This window comes from Ptychodera flava, chromosome 17, assembly GCF_041260155.1.
Source record: "Ptychodera flava strain L36383 chromosome 17, AS_Pfla_20210202, whole genome shotgun sequence".
In the NCBI taxonomy this organism is placed as follows: Eukaryota; Metazoa; Hemichordata; class Enteropneusta; family Ptychoderidae; genus Ptychodera; species Ptychodera flava.
In genome coordinates, this window is record NC_091944.1 from 35,266,627 (window position 1) to 35,292,745 (window position 26,119).

Consider the following 26,119-nt stretch of genomic DNA (forward strand, 5'->3'; position numbering starts at 1 on the left):
CCTGCGGTCCTGGTTCTCACAGTAGTGCTTGTTGGTATTCACTGTTTGTGTTATTTTAGTCCCTTATTCTTCTATTTTAAAATTGTGTTCAGTTTTAGTAAATTTGCTCAGAGATAAAGCTGATGGAAAACGTGTTCCATTAATTGGTGCAGAGTGGTGCCGTTTAATACCTGGAAAAGGGACAAAATAGTTATCAAAAGATTCTGAGGGTATAATTGGTATTTTATTCATTAACTTCAAATGTAAAGGGCTCACGTCCCTAATGTTTCAGTTTTCCATGTTTACAGTAATTAGCACAACTCATGATATTTCAGGCAAAATGCCATAACTATGTTGACATTGCTTATGTATGACTAGAACAGTTTCACGAAATCGGATGATTTTTAGGGGTCAGGATAACGGCAATTTGTGATGATGACCCGGCTTGTAATGACATTGGCGGACAAAAAATACCCTTCTAAATCTATTTCTGCTTTAAACGTTTTAAAGAAATGTAATGTATGATTTCTGACCATCACCATGTACTTAAAATAATTGTATATAAAGCGTATTCAGACATCAGTTCGCATAGTTACATATTGCGTCCTACAATTATTTTTTTAATTTCTAAACGGTTACTCGTTGAATAGTAGTTCCAGCTTCTGGTATACTAATGAAGAAAGGGAGAAGTTTTCTTTGCGTTTTTTAGGATCTGATTATTTCATCATACCGAAAATTAGTTCATAGCTACGGAAAAGCGACAATCGGAAAACAATATAGGAATGACTGTTTTGGTTGATTGATAAATCTTTCTTCGCCCTATTTTATCCTACAGTTCTAACTATCGTCATTCGTGTGACCGAGTAGTCACCTCCGAGGCGGGTACTTCAACAAAGTCAGTGCTTGGTGACCTGGCGAAATGTTGGTTTTATCTAACATTATCTGACAGGAACTGTTTACCGTTGTGATGTGAGTGGCGGTTTTCTCATAGATAGTTTTATATTCAGATTATGAAAAGTCAACAGACTTGTGAACCTGTACGATTCCCTGAGATAAAGGTCAAAATTTTAGACTTTTTTGCTTACTGTGACTCTATAAATGAGCGTCATATTTATAAATGACTTGGTAAAGTTGAGCTTATCAGTTCAAATAGGAGAGATCTGGTTATCAAAAAACAATTTGAATTTGCTTTATTTTTTTCTTATTTTGTCAATTTTTCGATGAATTACGTTATTCACCAATTTAATACAAGTCAAAGGTTACTGCTCTACCGAGGAGTTACTCGATGAGTACGAGTACGGTCTAGCATGTTCCTCTCCAAAACTTACGATCCTCACCGACAACTTTTCGTCGACCGCGAGGATGGCAAAATGGTTGTTATATAACAATCGTAGGTCCTTTATCGAATACAGCGCCCTCCTGGATTTTAAGCGTGTTTATTGCTGTGTTTTGTTAACGAGTCCTTGATATCTTATTTACGCCATGTCAAGGCTTCTTTTGCGGGTCAATGAACGTTCACGACATTCGGAAGTGGGCTGCTACGGTTGTTGTCTCTGCATTGATCATAAGCTAGTTCTCCAGGTTGCCAATTACACTGTACCGTCAGTGAAATCCAACGTTATCCTTTAAACGCTCTCATACACTATTTGGGTTGTGCCATGTTTGTTATTTGCAATCTCTTCGTACTTATGGCAACTTCGCTCATGGCAAGTGCGCTCAAATCGAATATCATGGATCCTGTATTTGCCGTACTGACAGAGTGGCCAAACCCTAACGCTACAGGGAACCCACTGAAGAACGTCACACTGTCATGTTACCGTAACATGCAGGAGTTTGGTCTGGATCTGCTGATGGCAAAGAACTACGCACGAGAAAGTAAGTCCGCAAGTCCTGTGTCAACATTTTAGTATAAAGTAACTCTACATTAGCCTTAGGCAATTGTTAATTTTATTTTCTCATGCTATCTGATTCAACACCGGGCAGTTAACATTACCCCTATATCGGGCAGTGCATTTGGTTTTCGCATTTTTGAAATCGCTTGTATAAAAGGACGTGAGGCTTTTTTCAATTTATTGACAAACATCTATTTGTCGACTGCTTTTTTTATAACGTAACAATTATTTATAATATGGTTTCTCGCGGGAATAGCAAACATGGGTTGTTTAATGTTTAAGATAAAGACAGATAGCATCTAAGAGTTCGTAAATATATTTTTACATCTAATAATGGACGCCGTCAATTATCCATATAATGTGATGACACATGTCAGAAACACATGTGAAATCATGGAGGCAAACAAGAGACGATTTCATCGGGCGCATGGTATTTCCTTAGCGCATGTACAGTGTGCAGCATCTACTATATATATTTTTTGGCAATATGACGTCACATACGCCAGTCTATTTGGTAAATTTCAAATAATCTCCGTCTGTCCTGTCAAGTAAATCGTGACCAAATCCTAGGTAAGCGACATTAATAAAGGTCGACCACGGAGAACACGTAGCACTGTTTTCAAACTCCATGCACCGGGGGGGGGGGGGGCAGCAGTTGGTAACTGATGCATGCCTTCATTGAAAATATTACAGATACTAAAGGGAGAATGAATAGGACCAATTCCTCCCACGGTTGTTAGTCCTTGCTTCCCCTTTGCTTCATTGTGTAAAGTCCTGGCCGATGTTTATCTGACGGCGTGGGAACCCAATGGGTCAAAGCGGCAAACAGAATACATGTTTGTTCTGAAACGTTTTACTTAGCATACTACTGTCAAAAGCTGAATTACACATTTAGTAAGAAAAGTTTTCTTTGGTTTATTTCTCACACTTCACCTGGATCCATGGTGTCTTTACAAACCGTCGAACTATAGGTATTTCAAAACATCACTGACGCCAGTTCTGTGACCTTCCTTTACTATGTTCTTTACAGTGTACGAATCAAGCGGCTCATTCAGGACAGATTATGACGTGACCTATGATCGGCAAGACCTCGGTCATTATTGGATGTGTCGGCGGGGGAAAGCTGAGAAAACAAATCTTCATTTTGGAGGCCAGTATTGCGTCACGAATACGTTGTTCAGCCAAGTATGTGTCACGTGATGTTTGTACTCTCATCTTTTGCCTCGAGACTGAGATATAGTTTAAGGTAGTATGCGCCTCGAAAAGGAAAGCCTTAAACTTTTGTTCAAACTTTCCCCAAGGAATCTTTCAACCATTCTCTTTCAAAATCAAGAATAAAAGTCGGCGTCACCGTGCAAATTTTGGTACTAGAGAAACAAATTTCCCCAATATCAACCGATATTTGAAAGCCGCCACCCCTGTGTTAACTCTATGGAGAAAAATTACATTTTCGATTTTCGAAAATCTAAGACGGTGAAAACAAGTGGTAGATCAGAAAAGAATTGTAAAGGTTTGAGAGTCTGAATATCCGTCAACGAGGCGCATGTAACCTTAAAAGGACAAAAGCTTCAACTTATGATGATATTTTCATTATTTTGTTCACAAAATATAGTTTTTATTCTTCATCCCATAGTATGTTGAAATACAAACTATCGGCCTTATAAACACGATCCATTGTGTAAAGAAATGCTATTGATGATAAATGAACAGAAAGGATTCAAAGGTTACTCCTAATGAGACTTCAAGAGTGGATGAACAAAAGTTAAGAACAGTGTATTATCGACCACAGTGATTATTGCGAGCTATTTCAGCAAGGACGTGCAACAGACCGATGATTCAATCATTGTGTCCCACCACATACCTGATTCTAATGTCTCTTGTGCCAGCCGTGGTGACTTGGTCATTTAAACTCCTTGACAATTTAACACGAGTGGAACGAGAACATTACGATAATTAATTACGGCATCTTTAGGGATATTCTATAAGGGGCATTCATCAAGGCCAAAATCCAGAAAGTATTCATAGTATAGTCATATGTATAGTGAATCAACATTTCGGTGAAATTTCAAACTCAACTTTCTTGCACACACATAAACATTTTAACCACCCAAGTCTAATCAGGTATAAATGATTTATCAAACGGCTATAAATACATACTTTTAGCTATAGTTTTGTGTTGGAAAAAAGTTTTCATAGTTTCCTCATAGACTACCATATATAGTGAATCAACATTTCGGTGAAATTCAAAAATCAAATTTCTTGCACACATATCCACTTGTAACCATTCTAGTGTAATCAAGAACTATAAAATGAATTATAAAATGTCTATAAATACACAGATTTAGCTAATTTTGTATCTGAAAACAATTATTCATAGTTTTCCTCGTAGACGACCATACACAAACATTTCAGTGTCAAATTTCTTGCACAAACATTCACTTGCAGCAACCCTTGTCTAATGAATTATCGAAAGTCTATAAATACAGAGATTTAGGTTGTTTTTATAGGAAATTATTATTTATAGTTTCCTCATAGACTACCATGTACAGTAATCTACATTTCAGTGAAATTCCAAAATCAAGTTTTTGTACGCATGCGAGTTGTAACAATGCTATTCCAATCAAGTACATTTATGTCAATTATTAGACGTCTATAAATGCATAGATATTGCTAGTTTTCTCATAGACTACCATGTAAAGTGTATCAACATTATCAATTAAATCCAAATATCAAATTTTTGTAAACACACGCACTTTTTACCTGTCACTGCAAGCAAAGTACATTTACATGAATCATCAGAAATGTGTGAATTAATGCACAGATATAGATTGTCTTTTATGGTAAAATATTGTGTGCGCAATACACTCCCATGAAATGTGATGTGATATTTTAGGACAAAGCATTATATCAGCCACCATTTTGCCTTCTAATAGTTTCGCGATAAATTGTGACCCTCCCCAAAAGGCATGCGTGACATTTCATGACCCTTCAAAAATGCTTATGCAAAAAATTACAACCACCTGTAATTTCTGTCAAATCTCTTTTAGGGGACTTCAAGCTTTTAGCAAGTAAGAAAGGGAGATTTGATCGTTAGCGCATTGTGACTTTGTTTGGGGTGTCATATGAAAAAATCTCAGAATATTTTATTGGATTTTATCCCCCCCCCCACCTCAAGAGGTGTTTGTGTGTGCTGCTTTACTCAAGTGATTGGGGAGGGGTCATGGAATTTTTGTAATCTTAAAGGGTGTTCATCCATTTTCTCGTGCAATGGTAAACTTGCTCCAAGTCTGTAGGCATACAACAAATATCAAAACAGAATAAAATTTAAGGAATGAACCTCAGTAGACTGAAAGGCCAGGTGCTTGGCTGGTGCTTAGATCGTGGAGTGAACGCCGCTTGGCAGGACAGTAACTGCTCTGGCGAGACAAGCCAAGCGACAGGGGTGTCAGTCTATCGGGTAGCTGGGTGCAATTTGGTAGCTGGGTTCACTTATTTTGACTGATGTAGCCTACAGGAAGAATTTGCAGGCCCACCCTCGGCCATGATACAGAACGCTCCCTAAGTTACAAGCACCCCTAGGACACTGATTTCGATTTCTTGTCAAATGCGAATGTTCATGAGTTGCATGGATACTGTTGCCGAAAACGACACTGTCCCTCTTCAGAATACAATATCCTAATCTTCAGATTTGCTGATTGTAATTTCTTCGTCAGATTTGATATACATGTGTGCTCTGCAGATTTGAGCTTTGCTCTCCAGATTACGAGCTTAAAGTTGGCATGATCTTCATCACCGGATTGACATGACCTTTTTTGGTGACTCTGAAAATGACGCTACTCAGCGTCGGCTTCAGTGTCATGTCTTTAATAACAAATTTAAGTCAAAGTTACTCGACCAGATGGAGGATAAATAATAAATTTTTAAAACACCTTTTAAAAAACGTACATTCTTTTACAGTGTTCTTTTGCATCGTAAAATTGTTTGGACAGTAATATTTTATCGGCAGAAGATCTAAAGAGGCTCACTTTTCAGTTGTGCTGTTAATTTCAGTCCATGATCCCTTGTGGTATTTGTTGGTGTCTTGGTGTCTCATGTGTGAAGAGTGTTTAAAATGTATAAAATTCACTACCGTGCAAGGGTTATGATACTCCTAATTCGGAGAAAACACTGGGAGCAATGTGCTTGTATCACTTACGACCTGAATTGTCGACGTGATTTCGATTTAAAGAAACAAAGTTAACAGCAAACTTGCGGCATTCAAACTTATGGCTGAGAATATTGTAACCACGTTGTGGTTAATGGACATAAATATGATAAGTTACTCAATATTATAAAAGACAAAGGCTAAAGTGTTTTGATTAATATTTAAAGTGATATACAAGGTAAACTCCGCACATAGTTCATATGGTGATTGTTTGTGTTTTGAGTATAGCAGTGTATGTATTGTAAGTGTATATTATGTTTGGATGATTTATGTAAAGAGTTGATTAGCTATATGGCGTGACGTAGCCGTAATTTGCGTAGGTTCGCAAAGACCCGACACACCTCACACGCAGGCATGAGGAGTGTTCAGTGTAGAATAATGTAAAGACCATTTTTTTGCGTATACCACATTGGCAACTACAATCACCTGTGACCCACAATGGGGTGGAGATGACACAGAAATCCGTCGTTACGCGCCAGACAGAATGCTTTAATTATGCGTGTCACTATGGTTCCTATACCCTCGTCTTCGAATCAAAAGTGTACAGGTGAAAAATGGTATCAGCTTAACTTGTCAAAATGTATGCTATCTTCAAATGAAGTGTTTTGACTCAAAATGAATCTGCTTGTACTCAAAACCAATGTGTTTCAGCTAAAAACGGAAGTGCGATGCTTCAAATGGAAGGCATCCTGACTAAAAATGGTATAATTTCCAGACGACAGTGCTGTAACTCAAACTGATTAATTTCGGCGTTGATTGCGCGACAAAATTCTACTTATCCCTTTTATTATGTCTCGCAGAACGAAACAACGCTCTTCATCGGAACATGTTTCCCAGATTCCTGTACAGAAGATGATGTGGCAATATTCGTCTCAGGAGGTATTTAAACTTATTTAATGGGTATTTTTTCCATGAAATTTACTCTTACATTGATAACGCCATCACCACTACCATGATCATAATAATTTTCATTGTGAAATTATTATTGTTGTACTTGGGCCTCAGCCCAAGTACATTTGTTTTCATTCCGTGGGAAAAAACTCTGTAAGGTATAACCATTTCTGGCTGAGACCAGGGAGGGCAAAATGTCTTGGCTTCATCTTTCTTGGCATAATAAATGGCGTAATGATGCTAACTTAATGGAAGTGCTGCTCTCAGCCAGTCATGAATAAGTGAGATGTGAATATAAATGCTTCTCTATCTGAGTTTTTGCCACAAAATCTTCTGAATATAATCAAAATGTGCATCGAAATGCAACAATTAATGCACCCTCCGTTTCCTAAGCGATGGCACGACCCTTGCTACACCCACTGGACGAGCCAAAGTGGGAGGGGTAATTTCAGTTTGGTCGAACAGGAGGGCTCGAGACCAGAATTTAACATTTAAACTTGAAACATGTTTAATCACTGACAAGATGTGGACTAGTGTTAATCAAACTGAAAGTTTGAAAAGGAAAGGTTTTATATCCCGGACACAATGAAAAACATTACGACTGGAAACTGTACCCCCAGATGAGAATAGTAATGCCCACAGCGATGGAGAACACTTATCCTTGAGCTGAGAAAACCAGATCATCATTTCGAAATAGAGCTGCAGATTCGAGAAGCTCGTTCAAAATAGCTATGTACACCCCATAGGGGTGGTTTCGAGTTTTGTGGGCAAATTTCGACGCCTTCATATAGAAATCGTACGTTTGTTTTTCCAGGAGAACACACCATTTGACACAAAATTTGCATGTAAAGGGGTCGCCAGTAAGTACGTGGTCAAATCTGGCATAAGAAACAATATGAAATGTTGGGTAAAGCCAGTCCAAAATAAACTGATTTGAACTTTTGTGTTTTGTAATTTATACCACTGCAGTAACATTACCTTTTTTGACAACATCACACAATGTAATACGTTTTGAAACTGAATACTCCGACGTATTCTGTGTCTCCTTTGCTAAAAAATACGGTATGCCGATTACCATGTAAGGAATGATGACGTCAAGACAGATTTGTAGTGCGTTTGGTCCTGGATGGTGCACGAAGTTTTGTCGAGGTAGCTTGTGTATTTGTTTCCTAAATGGGAGAGATTAGGGTCGATCTAAACTAAGGCCGAAGAATGTTATGATACTCTAAGCGAGCTGAACTCTAACGCGAATGGTTGGATAATTTGGAGGATGTCTAGAACCGGGGTTTAGAATGATCTCGTCTCATTAAGATTATTGGCGGTCAGTATTGAATTTCAACTGCGTCACAAGTTTGCGAAATGAGTATTCCGTCGAACGGTCAACGAACGATGTTTTAGAAATCTGGAGACATGGCACATCGCATTTTTTTTAGTATTTTATATTTTACAAAAGATTTAAGAAGCAATGATTTTGTCGAAAATTCTGAAAAAAATATAGGAAGATTTGATCGCGAACACATTTTCACTTGGGTCAACTACCCTGCGTACGATGCTGTGTGTTCCGCTACAGCTAATCGCCCCGCTCACCACAGCCCTGCAAAGACCCGTACGTAGGGTCGGTGACTTCAAATCCATTTTGGGACTTCACGTAAAAAGCCAAATTACTGCCGAAATTCAGCGTTCTTGGACCCAAGTCGTATCCCAGCCTACCTCAGCTACTCGATCGCTTCCAAAAATGACAGTCTTTCATTCACTTCTCGTAAATAACCGTCGATGTCGGCAACTCTCTCGCTAGCCCTGCGTACGATGCTGTGTGTTAGCTGTAGCACATAGCATCGTACGCGGGGCTAGGGGTCAACCGGATGCGCTATTTTGCAGGTTGCGGGTTGCGGGCATGAAAAAATGTGTGTTTTTTGATATCATTTTCGCCCTTCTCACACTTCAGATTAGTTCAACCGCCGATAAAAGCACAATTTTCGAAATCGTTTTCAACGCCGTTTCAAATAATTTTATTGTGGTGAACACGATTATAGTCCTAGGAAACTTTTCAAAGTCACGCTGGATCAAATGCTTGAAGTGGGCATACCGGCATGGAGCGTCTATCATACTGCAGGTGCAAGTCATACGTTCATGATATTAGGAGATAAATTATTGAGAGCTGCAGAACACAAACTCATCCAAAAATATTCCTATTAGATCGATTCCTGAAAATAAGGCAACGCACCGGTGTGTTTTTCCCACTGAAATTCTCGCGTAAAATGTTAGCAGAATGTCGTTCTCTGAGGTCGCGACCTCGCTTGAACCGAAACGGCAAAGTAAACTAAGTCCTTTGTTGTACGTCTTTTTCTTTTTAAAGATTTCATGAAAAATACACGGCATTTACAATACACATCACTTCTACGCTTTTTTAAGTCAATCTTTCCTTATGCATTGCATTTACCTAGGCATTGTTTAATTTTCTGTATGAGTTGCCCTGGAACCGAATTCTGAATGGATGCATTACAAAGAATTTACTTCCTATGGCCTGATACTAGAAATGTAACAATTTTCATTCCGCGATAAGTGGCGACATTTCCGAGGCGCGATTTTTTTTTGTCAGTCTGGTATTACGTATATTTCTCACTCACATCCATGGCAAGAAAGAAAAGTGATTCAGATCCCTAATTATTTGTAATGGCCAGGCAGCTCGGAATAAATAAATTGGTCCTCGGAATCGCCGCTTTTAGTTTAGCAGATTTTGATTTTCTTCAGAAACATAAGGACGATTCAGAATTTACTTCCAGGGGGAGGGTGGAGGATTTTCTATTTTTGGGTGATTTTTTTCCACGGCCCCCCTAGTAAATTATAGAAAAAATCTATGGCCCCCCCCTCATCTTTCCTGTTTTTTTTTCCATGGCCCCCCCTATTATATACATGCATGCTTATACATTATAGACATATCCAGTCTAACAAGTTGCAGGAACTGTAGTGGACATATAATCGATGATATAACAAATCATTTCAGGGTTATGTGACTATAAAAAGAATGATTTGCAGGGACTGCAAGTGGCACACTTTTGGAAAGGGTAGCAATAAACATATCTGGTTGTAAATTTCTGAAGAAAAGTTAATTACTAAATATGAATACTTTTTTCGTTATGTCTCACTGATAATATGATGCACACAAAGACAAGCGAAGATGTCAGTTAGAAATAGTGAACAGAAAATCAGAGGAGCAGATAATTGGCACAGTGATATATATCTTGAAGTTTAATGGTACATCATTTGCAGATATCCAGATATTTCTGGAAAGTGAGATGTACATGTACATGCACACGTTCAGCATACATTTTCATTTGATGATGCTGAATATTTGCAGACTCACGGTGAAAGTTTTAAACAGTAGGAATTAAATTGGTGAAAGCCAACTTATTTTTAATTTTCTCTTTTTTTCTAATTTGGTTGTCATAAGACCAAGTAGCTGCCACTGAAAGCAACAATTGCTGAGGAATATTTTAGAACATTTCTTGAACAAAACACCTTATCCAAAACATGAATTCACATGTTATTCTGCTCATTCCATTCACAATCCAATGTTCATATTAAAATGCAGATTACCCTGTGTAAGTCAAAGTTCACATTTTGTCAGCAGTATTTTTCAAAATTGACAGAGCATTCATATTTCAAATTTTTTTAACAAACTTTAATTTAAAATAGTCATGATGCACATGTTTTCAGATGACACGAAACAATACATGTTAATTTGTTTTTTTGCCTTTTCTGCCAGCCGCCACTGTGAAATCTTTGATTATACATATCAGAATGAATGGGACACAAAAGTATTAGCATCAATACACAATGTGTAAGCCTATCCACATTTCTCCTAGCCTCATACACACTGAGATCACTTCTTGGACTACAGCAAATTTCTTGTGTACACAATATTTCAACAATCCGACACCATAGCATTGATGCAGTGCCACATGATCTTCTGGATGCCCATACAGGATTATTGGAAAATCAACCCTTTTGTAAATTTATCACCATATATTTTTGACAGTAATACATAATATTTTTATTTTAAACATTAAAAAACTATTCGCTGAAAAGCAACTTGAAGATGAGATGGCCATAAATTTATTTTCAAAAAAGTTTATAGTAGATGTAAGCACCGTAAAAAGTTATGTAGAACATTTAAAAAATTTAGAAAGGGTAAAATTGATGAGAATGAAACATAGAAAAAAGGAGCAGAAAAGAAGAGAGGATAAAAATACGAGGACTATGACTGGTTAAAGTTGCTCTTGAGTGGGAACCTTCAAAATTTAAACGTAAAAGAATTAAAACAATACCTTGATAAACATAAATTACCAAAACAAAAAAAAATTGAAAGCTGAAAAAGTTCAAATTATAACCGCACATATACATGCACAACCTTCATTCAATTTAAGAAAACTGTCAGGGAAAGATATTGTAACAACTTATGTCACAGATGAGTCAGAGTCAGATAGCAGTGACTCTGAATTGGAAACCTCTGTCAATGGAGTCATTGAGAGTGATGATGATGGTGTTGGTTCTGAATATGATAGTGACACAGACACTGACACTGACAAAATCCCAGAGAACCAACGTGACCATGTTACTTTAAGAAGTGGCAGAGTAGCAAGTTGTTTTGTTTTGAATTAAGGTGGAGCTGCATGTTGCCAATACAGTTTTTTTCAAAGCAATATTTCTCATCAAAGATGACAAGGAAACCCCCTCATACCATATATTTTCAACAAGCAGAGACTCTAAAGTTTAGTATGGTAGCAGTAGTTTACTCAAAGGATGAAGTGGGTGTATATTTGGGGTAAAAAACCTCAATTTTGGTATTAATGATAAAAATTAATTTAAGTCAAAAACTAGACAGTATTTTCTGAAATGTAATATTTCACTTGAAAGGAGAGTATATGTAGAAAAAAACAACTATTTTATTTGGCATTATCCATCCTCATTTTAAAATTGTAGGGGTTTAAAGACTGACACACTAATAATTGATTAAAATCATGATCAGCAAAATTAAAATGCCTCTTATTCAAAATGTCTCTTATTAAAAATGTAAGAGCTTTATTGCCAAACAAAACCATTGATAGTCGTTGTGTTATGTAGCATGTAAAAATATAATGTGAAATTTCAGAAAATTTGACCCACCGGAGTGGAGTAAAATTGTTTGGAAATTTTGAAATTGGGAGGCAAAAGAAGCCAAGAAATCAGGTGATTTGCATACATTTGCATAAATTAACACTTCTTTATCATACAACTTTCAACTGCTTTACAAGCTACAAGGTAAACCCAACCTTAAAAAGACATTTGCTGTAATTTTTAGCATTTGTTCAATGTTCATCTCTGTGTATCAGCATTTGTTTGTTATTCTATCACTACATAGAACACCCAATGCTGTATTTAGCAACATACCAGTGTGAACATAAATGACCATTGTTATTGTTGATAAATGAATTCTAGTCTGGACTTGATCCGAGATCTCTTTTCAACAAAACAACCCTGACTGTTCACTGTATGGTTTGTGTTGACATGCTAAATACTGGACATTTCATGACGCTTCAGGGAGGAGAACAAGATACTGCAGTAGATGCATAAAACAAAACCACTGTGAATATTACCGAATTTGGCAGCTAAAGGAGTTTAACTATGGTTCTCTTTTGTAGAGATCAGAAATTCTGGGCAAATATTGAATTGATGTTTTTTTTCCTTGGCCCCCCCTAAAAGATTGTGGTATTTTTGTCTGGCCCCCCCTAAATTTTCTTGGGAAAAATGGGTGGCCCCCCCCCTGAAAATCCTCCACCCCCCCTGGAAGTAAATTCTGAATCGTCCCTAACGTATTTTCACCCATTTGGTTTGGTCTGTTATTGCATCTTTAGTCCAAAAAATCAAGTTTACAGCATTGATGTTTTCAACAGCCTTCAAATATACAGTATTACGTTAAAATACACCATATAGTAGTGTTTCATTAATTTTAACCATCTTGACCTGATGGTGAAATATGGACTTCGCAGGAAAAGGGATACTGTACGATAGACCTGATCATCATTATTTATAATAGACACATTCTAAAGGTTTTATTTCTTATATACTAAATGCCATATTACATATATTAGAAATCTAGCCATAATTCTAAAAACCCGCAGCCCGTAGCCCGCAACCTGCACTTGTACTTTAGCAGATACCGGGGTCAACATGGGGTCGCAGCCATGTTGCCTCAAAACTTATTTCTGTCTGCACTCAAAACTCAAAAATGTCGGATATGAACCTGAAAAATCGATGCAATTTCGTCAAAATTCGGCGAAATTTCAGCCTATAGACAAAATTTCATCTAGGTAAGGTAAATTTACTGAAATTTGATCGACAAATAATCCTGAGCTTGAACGTGACAGCTCGCCTTCTCCGGGAAGTCAAGTATCCAGCTGCCCATACACAGTTGCCCATATGGCCAGGTTTATGAGATTGTTTTCAAGCGAGCGAGCCAATAGAGCTAGAGGTCTGATTTTTGGTATATAGGAATAACTTAGCAATACAATTATTTTGACAAAATGTCACGTGACCTCAATGACCTTTGACCTCAAATAGATATATTTGTCCACAACTCAGTAACCACAAGTGCTACACCCTTCATATTTGGTATGATGGGACACCTTATGACACCACATATTGTACCTCATTAATTATGCGCATATCTAATTCTGAGCAAGCCAATAGAGCTGGATGTCCGATTTTGGTATATAGGGATAACTATAGGGTAGAAATCTAATATGCCCATCTAAATATTAGACATCTACCATCGAGAACAAAAGAAATTGCTGTAATTTGAATATTTAAGGAGTTTAAGCAATTTTCACTATAAATAAAGAACCCCTGCCTCAAACTCCACAAAAGTTGCTAGACATATTTTGCCGTTGTCATGCGATTGCTTCGTTTAATAACCAGTAAATCAAATGCCTAATTGACAGGAGGAAATTCAAGACCATATTTGAATAGTAGTATATATTGTCCTCAAAATTACTCTATCTCGGCCCAAGTACTCATTGCCTTCAGCAATACTGCCTTGTTATTATTATTATTATTATTATTATTATTATTATTATTATTATTATTATTATTATTGTTGTTGTTGTTGTTGTTGTTGTTGTTGTTGTTGTTGTTGTTGTTGCTGCTGCTGCTGCTACTGCCGCTGATGTTGTTGCTGCTGTTGTTATTGTTATAAATAATACTTGCAATTTCTTATTTTTTTCAGGATTTCGACACCAACAGTCCAGTCCCCATAATGCCTATTCAACGTCCGTTCATTGTGTTCGAGATTATTCTCTACGCACACGAGATATCGTAGCCATGTAAGCTGACAAATACACAAGCATTCAAAGCAGTCTGTGGAATGGAAAAGTTTATGTGCGTTAGTTGTAAACATTGAACATAACCACATGACGTGTACCACAACATGGTGCTCCCTCAGCGGGTCAAATATCTGAATTTGGAACTGTGTAACACCATGACTTTGGAATCGGTTCTTCCTTTGCAAAAACGAAACATTATTGCACTACACACGTGTGTGCGTCCTTCTGTGACATACCGATAATCTCGCAATACAGTGCTAACAAATAGTAGGGTTGTGTTAACAATATTCTTTACCTATTGTGTGTTTTCTTTTCCGTTCATTTGTTTTAAGAGTTGTATGTACGATATTAGTGGCGGTTATAATTGTTGGCACAGCATTTGACGTCACTTGTAAAAGGAAATCAGAAAATCCATCCAAACGTGAAACTGACTATGAATTAGTAGTCCAGACGGAGAGTCAAGACCTTAATCAGCTTAATGAAGACAGTCAATTTTCCATGACCTCCAGCACCAACTATCGAGGTACATAACTGTTTTCCTTTACACATAAATGCAAACACGTACACGTATACATTAACACGATTGGAACTAATTTGGGATAATTGGCTTTTCATATTTTTCAAATTTCTCTAAAGTGTTTGATGCCGTACAGCTGTATGTTGCAATATCGCAAATTACTCATAAAAACAAGTGTGTTATGTAAAAAGAAGAGCATATGAGATTATATTTGTAGATTAAATCAGCATTTCTTCACCATCCAATTGTCCCAAATTAGTTCCAATCGTGTTACTCTAGTATTTAAAGTAATGTTATGTCTATGTCGCCCCAACAGTTTGTGATTGCATCGAGATTTAAGACGCCAAAAACTCTGATAAGTTTACCGTCCTATAATTGCTGTGAATAAGGATATATAAGGAATTTCCACGTAATACTTGCAGTTATTTGAAGGAGTATATCGTCTCTCTGCAACATATACGGATATACGGTAATACATACATACATACATACATACATACATACATACATACATACATACATACATACATACATACATACATACATACATACAGACAGACAGACAGACAGACAGACAGACAGACAGACAGACAGACAGACAAACAAATAGGTCACCAGAAATATATTATGTTTATAATTTCTCTGATTTATTAAAGCATGTTGTTTCACTCCTACAGGCACAATAACTCAATGCCTACGAAATTTCTCCGTTCTTGAATCTGGTCGACAGATAATGCATACTGACGCTGGACAGCTCCAGAGCAATATTTCTTGTTTAAATGGCATCCGTGTAATCAGTATGTTTTGGATCGTCTTGATGCATGTGTACGTCTGGATAGGTCAAACTCCTACTGGCTTCAGTGAGTATTATGTGTTTGCTTTCTCACTGCCATGCTCCTTCTCTTTACAGTGACTAATAAAGATACAAAACAGCAGGACATTTCGTCAGACTTCGTCCTATTTGATATTTGACTTGACATTAAAACTAGAGATTGTTTTTCTTGAAATTATTTACATTATTGATATATTTTATTATGGCAGTACTTGCAGAGAATTATAGCTATATATGGGATGTTCTCAATAAGAGATGGACAGCAACCGTCCTGTGGCAAGGATTTCTCGGCGTCGAGGCATTCTTTGTCCTCAGGTAAACTTCCCACTTTCTAAGAGAGAGAGAGAGAGAGAGAGAGAGAGAGAGAGAGAGAGAGAGAGATTTGCAGGGTATACAGGGTGATGACGTACTATTTGCATGGACATGGTTTAAAAGTTTTGTGCATCTGTTACCTGTCATAATTTCATAATTGCCATATATATATATATATATATATATATATATATATATATATATATATATATATTATATAAGTATATATATATACATATATAGGTATATTTAGGTATATAAAACATAAGTTTGATGTATGTATACATGCATTTATGTATCTATGTATCTACTATGTATTTATCTTTGATCTATGTATGTCTCTATGTATCTATATATCTATTTAAACAGTAAAGTTTTCCAGAAGTTCATTGGGTTCATTGCGTGAATGTACGTCATAAGTATGTTGGCACAATTTATTACAAGCCTAAACAAACTTGTCCAGGCAAAATAATAATAAAACAGATAATTATTGTATGCAGACAATAATGAAATTACTCAAAGAAAATGAAAACACTCTGAGAATCCTCTTTGTTGTCAAGCATAGTTTTTAATATACTAAAACACAGCTTCTCGATCAGTAACGTTTTTACTATAGACCAACCAATCTCCCCATACTTTGTGAAAATAAATAAAACCATGACACCACTGTACAGATTTGCATTTGAAATGACCCAACGCCCTGATTCTGCCGACCCGGATCAGGCCATAACAGCTGAATGTCTCCTAACAATTAGAAGAATAGGTTTGGGAATATTGTTTATCTACCCCGTTCAGAAATAACGCGGTCTTGCTGTCATTGCAGTGGACTGTTGGCCAGTTACTGGACACTCCAGCAGTTTGATAAGTGTGGTGGGCCCGGAAAACACCGCTGGTGGCTGTTCTATTTACATCGCTATTGGAGACTGACACCCGTATATGCGTTTTGCCTGATGATGTACGCCACGCTGACTCTACACATGGGGAATGGTGTATGGTGGTTCTCTTGGTACAGCGCCCAGGAAACTTGTCAAAATATTTGGTGGACAAATTTGCTGTACATCAATAATCTATATCCATTCCCAGGAATACTTCGTGAAGTAAATACATGTTTATTGTCATTTTTGTGTTTGATAGATTATCGGAATCTCTATCGCCCTTGTTTGGTGTTATAATAGTAGAGTTTGATAGTTTATTGCTAGCGAGTGTTACGTGTATGAGATTTCTGCATGGTCAAATATGAAGCAAAATTGCTTAGAACGTGACACTGCTACTGAGCAAGCATGAAAAACAAAACGGCAAAAACTGCTTCAAAATGACTTCTAATCAAGTATACTAAATATTGAAAGGTATATTTGTTGAACTCTTCGACGTCGAAGAAAACAAATCTTCAATATTTGTAATTCGCAAACAACATGGCTTAAAGAATCATCTTTCCCATAAGATAATATTCTCGTTCCTAAGAATGCTTCATCGATACAAAGTTTTATGTTGTCCTTTTGACATCGACTAGTTGCAAGGTGTTAGTTTTTTGTTTCCCTCGATGTTTTATCATGTTAAGAACTTTTGTGTCCAAACAAAATTGTGAATATGATGCAGTTTGATCAACTGTATGTTAGTTATGATTATAAAACGAATACATTTATCATTCTCCTATTTCTAGTATGTTGTGTGTATGGGATGGTCGTGGTATCTTGCAGTTGACATGCAGCTTTATGTCATCAGCCCAGTCTTCATTGTTACTTTTTACAAGTAAGTTTTGCACGGTCGGTCTGTTTGTAAAAACACTTGTAACAGTTTTAACTACTCATGACGTTTACACCATATGCCCGTTAAAATTCACGTTGACTTCAATCGACAGCGTATCACAACATTGGAACCTCAAAACAAGAGTTATTTCGTGGTAGAAAACACTTGGTAATACTTAATTTACGGAATTTTGCTATTTCTCTGTTTAGCCTTTAGCAATTTACACAATTTATAAACTTAAGGACCAACAGCGTTATCTAGTATAAAAGTGAAATGCAGTCAGTGTCCAGTAATCTTCATTATTCTTCTCTCTTTTTCCCTTGCTTATAAATCCTAAATGTTTCAAAACCATATCTTTTCACTGTAATTAACATAAACTAAACTGTAACGTTGTAGAAGCATCTCATGTGCCACCTTTGTACATTTCTCATGTGACGCCCCTTTTGAAATCATCCAGATCCTGGAAAGCTGGGCTGTTTCTGTGCATTGGAACCACTCTATGTTCGTTTGGAATATGTGCCTACCTAGCCACTGTTCAAGGTATGCCCGTTGGCATGGATACAAGGTATGTACGAGAAATACTGCTCACTGCCTGTAAACTAAGTATCTCTGATTGTTTCTGGGAAGCTTCAGCTTTGATTTTATTGTCGAAAATGACGCCACTATTATGGAGCTAATCTTCGACACATACAAAGCAGAACCTGATAAGGAGAACCATTGTGAATGGAATTTCGATGCACTGCCAAAGCTATTCCCGTGGTGCACCATGGAGTACAAAAATCTGATCAAAATCTAACATGAATGCCATAATCAGTATTTATGAGTTTAGCAAAGGAAATCGTTCCAGTTGCGAGTTATAATGTTCTTATTTTAATGCTTCATTGATATGTAGCATATCTATCCATCTGTAGATTTGCATCTTCTCTGTATCATTTCAGGAAAGGTAGAATTAGGCCAAAGTAATTAAATTGTTTGTTTTGCGTCGAAAGCCGCTGAAAAACACACACAAGAAATTTACACAATGTAATTTGATTGCAGCAAATAAAAATTGTACCAAAATTTTAGTTCAAAAAAGCTAAGCGGTTATGTCCTAAAATTTCCTATTCAAATACACCGTGTGTGTTTTTCATGAAAACTTTAAAATTCTAAGCGGGCGGGGACGCAAAACAAAGAATTTAATTACTTCGGCCTTAATTTTCTTCTCTGTTTCTCACCATAACTATATTTTGTAACGTAACAAAACATCAATCGATCTACTATTAAGGTAGTTGGCGCTTCGAAATTAAAAGACACTTCCGCCAATCAAACTTTTTACGAGGAAACATTAAAATATTCCTTTTCGAAATTTACCGGCACTACATAAAAATTCAAAATAGTCGCCATTCCTGTATTAACTCTTTTGAGAAAAATAAGGTGTTTGAATTTTCACAAAAATAAGCCAGTGAAATTTCGCTTTCTCCATGTGCTTCAAAATGAGTCCCGACACGTGGTAGACCAAAATTATGTTGTGAAAATTTGAGTCAGAAAATCTGTCCCCCGAGGCGCATTCTACCTTTATAATAATACAAATAATACGACGATACTAAATCCTAATGATTGTCAAAATCATCATTTTTCTCATGTATAGGCTTTATCGGCAAGCCAAATATGAAACAGGTGAATGGATATATTCCAAACCATATTATAGAATACCTCAGTATCTTGTCGGTGTTGGCCTAGGCTACGTGCTGTTCAAATTAAAGGGGAATACAGTCAGAATCAACAAGGTCAGTCATTGAATGTTTAATGGTATGTAAAATATTCACGTTTTTCTGTGTATGATAATCAATGCGAGTGAAAAACAGCTCTCTTAAAATCACCCAATTTCTATTCAAAGTGTCTGTTTTAGTATGGATACTACTGAAAAATGACGCCTGCTACTCATAGCTTCGAATTATGATACTGTATTTTAATATGAACACCCGTATTCCCGTTTAAATACGTTACAGGAAACATAAGTAAGATCCTCGACATTTACCTGTGATTGGGATCATAACCCTAACCAACGACCCTAAGGCTGTATTCAAAAATTCTGGTAGCTTGAGGAATTGCGGAATTACGATCAAAATCCGCCAATCAATACCTTAAAAACTAAAAAAATTCAAATCCCCTGTACATGATCAACAATTGTCAAGGTCCCTATCTACTATCATTTGGTCAAATATTTATTAGAGATGTACACCCAGAAAAAAGAAACACTTGTTGCACAGTTCTGCACATAGATGTACGACGTACACTATTTTTTTATGACGCACGAATAAATATTATGTAATGATTTAATATAGAATGTCGTCAACAGTTTTAGAGCAATATTCCGAAGACAAGTGCTTACATTTTCACTTTTGTCAATTTGTTAATGCATCGGTGGACATTTTGGATTTGTTTGTCTAAGCCGACTTGAGTTAATCCAAATCTGGCTGGATCATTGTTGGTACCCGCTCTAAAAGCGCCAAAATGACAATCATTAGGGAGTATGCAATTTGTGAATTCCTTGTTTCATTTTGCCAAAAAGTAAACAGCTGAGCACAGTGACATACCATTTTTTTTATTCTTCAAAAGACATGATCTAAACACTACTTATAAAAGTTTTACAAAATTAACAATGTTTGAAGATTGAAATATTCCATCAAACAAAACATTTGACCTCTGAAATTTTGGATGCAATAATTGCAAATTTGGTAAAAATAAATAATTGCATGTATTCATACATTTTTTATATAACTTAAAGTGGCACTCCCACTTGGTAACATTTTTAAAACACATTTTTTTTTAATGCCAACGGTCGATATTTGACGTGGCGACTGCGCGCGGATCGCGAGATATCGATAAAACATGTCCTCAAAAAAGTACAAGTTTGAATTCCGATGGCCCACCTAAATTCAGCTTCCGAACATCGAACGTTCGGCACTGGGGTCATTGTCAACTAAGCTATGGAATATGAGTCTGCGCTAACGCTGCTGTACGCCACAGTACCAGGCTTGCGTCGGTGATCGGCCATTGTTAGTCCCCACGGACACTGTCCGGGGGGACTTATAGGTTTGGTCATGTCCGTGCGTGCGTCCGTGCGTGCGTCCGTCCGTGCGTGCGTGCGTCCGTCCGTCCGTTCACGCAGATATCTCAGAGATGCAAGGAGCGATTTCATTCAAACTTGGTACAAGGATTACTTCATATGTCATACAGATGCACGTTGATTTGTTTTGTGATACGATCCAATATGGCCGCCAGGCGGCCATTTTATTACGATATTTTCATGTACAGAGCCATAACTCAGACATGTTTCAACCGATTTTATTCAAAGTTGGTACAAGGACTTTGACCAATGTCATAGATATGCATGTCGATTTGTTTTGTGATATGATCCAATATGGCCGCCAGGCGGCCATTTTATTACAATTTTTTCATGTACAGAGCCATAACTCAGACATGTTTCAACCGATTTTATTCAAAGTTGGTACAAGGAGATTGACTACTGTCATACATATGCATGTCAATTTGTTATGTGATACGATCCAATATGGCCGCCTGGCGGCCATTTTATTACGATTTTTTCATGTACAGAGCCATAACTCAGACATGTTTGAACCGATTTTATTAAAAGTTGATACAAGGACATTGACCAATGTCATAGATATGCATGTCAATTTGTTTTGTGATACGATCCAGTATGGCCGCCAGGCAGCCATTTTGTTATAATTTTTTCATGTACAGAGCCATAACTCAGACATGTTTCAACCAATTTTATTCAAAGTTGGTACAAGGACATTGACCAATGTCATAGATATGCACGTCGATTTGTTTTGTGATACAATCCAATATGGCCGCCAGGCGGCCATTTTATTACAATTTTTCATGTATAGAGCCAAAACTCAGGCATATCTCAACCGATTTTATTCCAAGTTGGTACAAGGACATTGACCTATGTCATACATATGTACATCTATTTGTTATGTGATACGATCCAATATGGCCGCTAGGCAGCCATTTTATTATGATGTTTTCATGTACAGAGCCATAATACTCAGACATGTATCAAGCGAATTTATTCAAAGTTGGTACAAGGAGATTGACTACTGTCATACATATGCATGTCAATTTGTTTTGTGATACGATCCAATATGGCTGCCGTGCAGCCATTTTGTTACGACTTTTTCATGTACAGAGCCATAATACTCAGGCATATCTCAACCGATTTTATTCAGACTTGGTACAAGGACATTAACCTATAGTCATACATATGTAGGTCTTTCTTGTATGTAGGTCATTCTTGGCCATTGAGCGCTATCTGTATCAAAGTATTTTTATCACAGACCTAATTAATGAGAGGACTCTATCCTCTCTGAGGACATGTAATCAAAGTACCCATTAACAAGTGGGGACTGTGTCATCAACGATGACTTGTTTATTGGTAGATGTAATTATGTCTCCTGGTCTTCCATGTGTTTCTCTCTGGCCTGATTGAAGACCAAAGAATATGTAGGAGTGGAAAATCTGTGACACTATTGTGTCATTTTTCCAGCGCTTCCAGCTTCTGATGAAAAGCTTGAATATAGTATAGTTAGTTATCAAAATGGTCATTGAACTAAAGTCAATTAAAATATGTTTCTGTGATAATAAAGGAGGAATTCACAACAGTTCAGTTTTGTCGGAGATCCTGTGAACAATTTGAGAAATTGATGAGTATAAGGGTACAGCCTGGTGCAATCTGAGAGGTGTTTTCAATTTGTCTTTTACTAGTAAAACCGTTAAAACACACAAAGGGGAGAGCACGAGAGCGGGGTGTACCTCCACTCGCATCGAAAATACAATGGTGCAATTTGAGAGAGGTGTTCAATTTTAATTCGCACAAAAAATTGAGAAACCACCCCTTCTTCCGTTCAACATTTTGAGTAACCCCTTGAAGTTTTTCAATATTTTGAGTGATCCCCTCACATTCCTCCGACCCCGAGGCTGTAATAACGACGGCTCCCTAAAAGCTCCAAAGTTCCGTTCTAGTGCTGTTGGTGAAGTGACTAGGAATTGTGCAACACTGCAACAATTGTCTGCACAAAGAGCTATCTATGTTATCGAACCTGTCGCTCATTTTGTTAGCAGTTTGATAAACATGTAAACATTTATAAATGATTTAACAAACAATATGAAAACAAAACATAAATAGAAGTGGGACAACGCTCTGTAATGGGTATCGTTTATTTCTACAGATTTTGAATGTGTGCCTTTGGTGTGTTTCTGCCGCTGTCGCGTTAGCTGTTGTTTACGGTGTGTATCCAACAGCAACAGGTCATCGCTTACCCCAGTTTGCAGCAGTCATCTACAATGTTTTGCATCGATTTGCGTTCTCCCTGTCGATTGGATGGGTGGTATTCGCCTGTGCTACCGGCAATGGAGGTGAGTCAAAAATACAACTGCAGTCTTCTAATTTTATTTCGATAAAAGAAATACACAAATTCGAAGTGCATTATGATATATATGCATTGCTTCTATTTTCCATCGTTTGATACAACATAGAACGGTAAAATATCACATACTAGAATAATCTGAATCCATGGTACATTGCGGCCAGTCAATATTCTAATTCATTCACTTTGATAGCATATATAACTTGTCTAATACTAAAGTTTTTCATCGTTTTCGTTATGTTAATAAAGTTCTTTATGAATCTTGTCTGTGTACCTCATCAGGTCCCGTCAATGCACTGTTATCATGCAGATTCTGGCTACCGTTAGCCAAAATAAACTACTGTGCATATCTGGTCCATCTCGGAATTATCTTCTCATATACCTATGGATCTGAAAGCCTATGGTACTACACAGATTTTCACTTAGTAAGTATTTATACAACAAATTAACAGATCTTGTGCACTCAAGCTGACAGTATGAAAACTATACTCTAAAGCTGATCTCTAAAGCTAATGAGTGACATTTTCAATACAATTAAGTTACATATTCCTGGATGAAGTGAAATTTACTTTCTTGTTATGACAGTATGGTTCTGCACCGACATTATCCGAATATGACATGTGACTTACCATTAATGTTCTAGACAATTACAGATACTTCCATCATTTTCAATCTGGTTTTTCATCAAGAAGCTTGTAACTATCAAGTCTTCATTTCAAGTCTTCATCAAATCGTTGCTTAAAAGTTAACATGTGAATAGTCAAAATTATGAGATAATTCGTGGATAGTCACGATAACTAGTATTTCGATACAAAATCATACATTAATTGACATGGTTTTCATTCATTCACCGCAGGTTGTTGAATTCATAGGAATCCTGGTCATCAGCTATGGAATTGCCTTCATTGCCACTATGGCTGTCGAGATCCCTTTGGTTGGTCTAGAAACAGTCCTGATACCAAGCGCAGCAAAGAAACATTCGTAGAATTTACAAATTAATGTATCGTGTGTTCCCTTGGCGTTTTTAGCGTATATATATATATAAATATGATAAAATAAGTTAAAGGGTATTAGCTGCCCAGTGTCTATTTTTCAGTCTTCCTGTCTGTCTCTTTGGCTATCTGTCTGTCTGTCAGAATGGCAGTCTGTGTGTCAGTATGTATGTCAGTTGCATGTCAGTCAGTATGTCAGTATGTCAGTATGTATGTCAGTATGTATGTCAGTCAGTATGTCAGTCAGTATGTCAGTCAGTATGTCAGTATGTCAGTATGTATGTCAGTCAGTATGTCAGTCACTATGTCAGTATGTATGTCAGTATGTATGTATGTATGTATGTATGTATGTATGTATGTATGTATGTATGTATGTATGTATGTATGTATGTATGTATGTATGTATGTATGTATGTATGTATGTATGTATGTATGTATGTATGTATGTTTATGTAGAGTTGTCACGTATGCTTTCTTTCGCCTTTTGGATGAGCTTTACAGGAATTTTCTTTCATGCAAGTTACTGATCTAAGTTCCAATACAAGTCTGGAATAAAGGTGTGCATGATTACAAAAATGATCATTATCGAGTCAATTTTACACTCGTACTGTTAGATTGTTTCTGATGTGTTGGACTTGACTCTGCAATGTCGAATTTCATTTATTATCGTCTTTGTTGTCAATTTCATTCTCTTGGTTGCTAACCAATATATAACGATATTCACTCTATACAAACTTTGCAAATATCACTGAAAGGTTAGTAATTCGAATCTTGAATATGGAGCAGCTTCAGCCATGATGCTAGAGGCAAAACCTGAAAACTCTTGCCGAAATTTTATGAAATTTGGAAAACAAAAGATGTTAAAGGTGAAAGTATGACCTTTCTTGTTACGTTGATGGAAAATTGGATTTCCGTTGACAGCAAAGCAAACTTTGAATGCGCAACGTATCACTGTCCGTAAGTTGTCCTTACACGGTCATTACTCGTTGTCATTTTCTTGATATCTATGGTTCTAATCTCCAAAAATGAGTTTTATGTTTTAATAAGATGTGAGAACATAAATCGAACAAATTAGGAAAAAGAGCAGCTGGTGTTTTAGTGAATTCTATAATTTGTATGTATTTGTATAGTGTCCGTGTTTTGTAACGGGCATATAAAACTCCCTTGACAATTAAATAGTCCTGCTCCTTGCAGGACTTAGAATGAAGTGGATCTCCTTCTTTCAAAGATTTCCAACAAACATTTGTTCCCCTGCAAAACCGTCATATTCGGAGAAATGTCACACAAGGATAATTTTGTCTTTGTTTTATTTTGCTATGTTTTGTTTTGCTTTCGGTTTTGCGTCCTGAACGGACTGGGAATTCCATTTGAGACTATGTAGGGTTTGCTAGCACTGGTCCAGTCATTGCAGACATTCATATTCAACTTATAATACTTGGGAGCCAAGTAAGATCTTCGAAATATGTGTCTACGAACTTTCAGTCTACCACATTGACTTGTATAGTTCATATATTGTGGTCGCATTACCGTGGGTTCAAATCGTGATCTCGCCCTGTTATCATGTGTTATTAGTTAATGATCCAATTTTTACAACGAACATTTAGACTACAGATAGTCACACAAACGAGATATATGAAAATTAATATTTAATTCAATATGTGATGAAATAATTAAGAATAACTTTAATGGTTCAATTCACTTATTTTGAAAAAGCATGGATGGCAGAGAGTTTAATAATCTATAATTTGTATCTTTTCTGTCTTTAATGCAACAGCCAATATCCGACAAACCATAGACTGTCTATGGACAAACTAGGAATGAGTGAACTTTTTGTTAATTTTGTAAAGTTAACAATTAACTCATGCATACTTTAGGAATACATGTACTTCTATTTCAATTTGAACTGTTGGAAACCTCACAAGCGTAATAAATCGAAAATTAAAAAGTTTCAATTGCAA

At 36.7% G+C, this 26,119-nt stretch overlaps 1 protein-coding gene across 1 annotated transcript; it reads left to right on the top strand.

The window, feature by feature from the left end:
- The first annotated feature begins 1,485 nt into the window (after positions 1-1,485).
- Positions 1,486-26,119, top strand: LOC139116163 (nose resistant to fluoxetine protein 6-like). The gene is made up of 14 exons (XM_070678709.1): positions 1,486-1,854; positions 2,902-3,056; positions 6,876-6,954; positions 14,231-14,327; positions 14,660-14,850; positions 15,522-15,704; positions 15,886-15,991; positions 16,812-17,085; positions 17,649-17,737; positions 18,192-18,299; positions 19,362-19,500; positions 22,972-23,158; positions 23,452-23,594; positions 24,026-26,119. Exons 1-14 carry the CDS (start codon positions 1,638-1,640, stop codon positions 24,152-24,154), a joined length of 2,097 nt encoding a protein of 698 aa, XP_070534810.1. The 5' UTR covers positions 1,486-1,637; the 3' UTR covers positions 24,155-26,119.

Excerpts from the sequence above, each read along its gene's own strand:
- LOC139116163 (XM_070678709.1), top strand. The coding sequence starts at position 1,638 with ATGTTTGTTATTTGCAATCTCTTCGTACTTATGGCAACTTCGCTCATG. Across the intron at positions 3,057-6,875 it reads CGAATACGTTGTTCAGCCAA|AACGAAACAACGCTCTTCAT; the intron begins GTATGTGTCACG and ends TATGTCTCGCAG. Across the intron at positions 6,955-14,230 it reads GGCAATATTCGTCTCAGGAG|GATTTCGACACCAACAGTCC; the intron begins GTATTTAAACTT and ends TATTTTTTTCAG.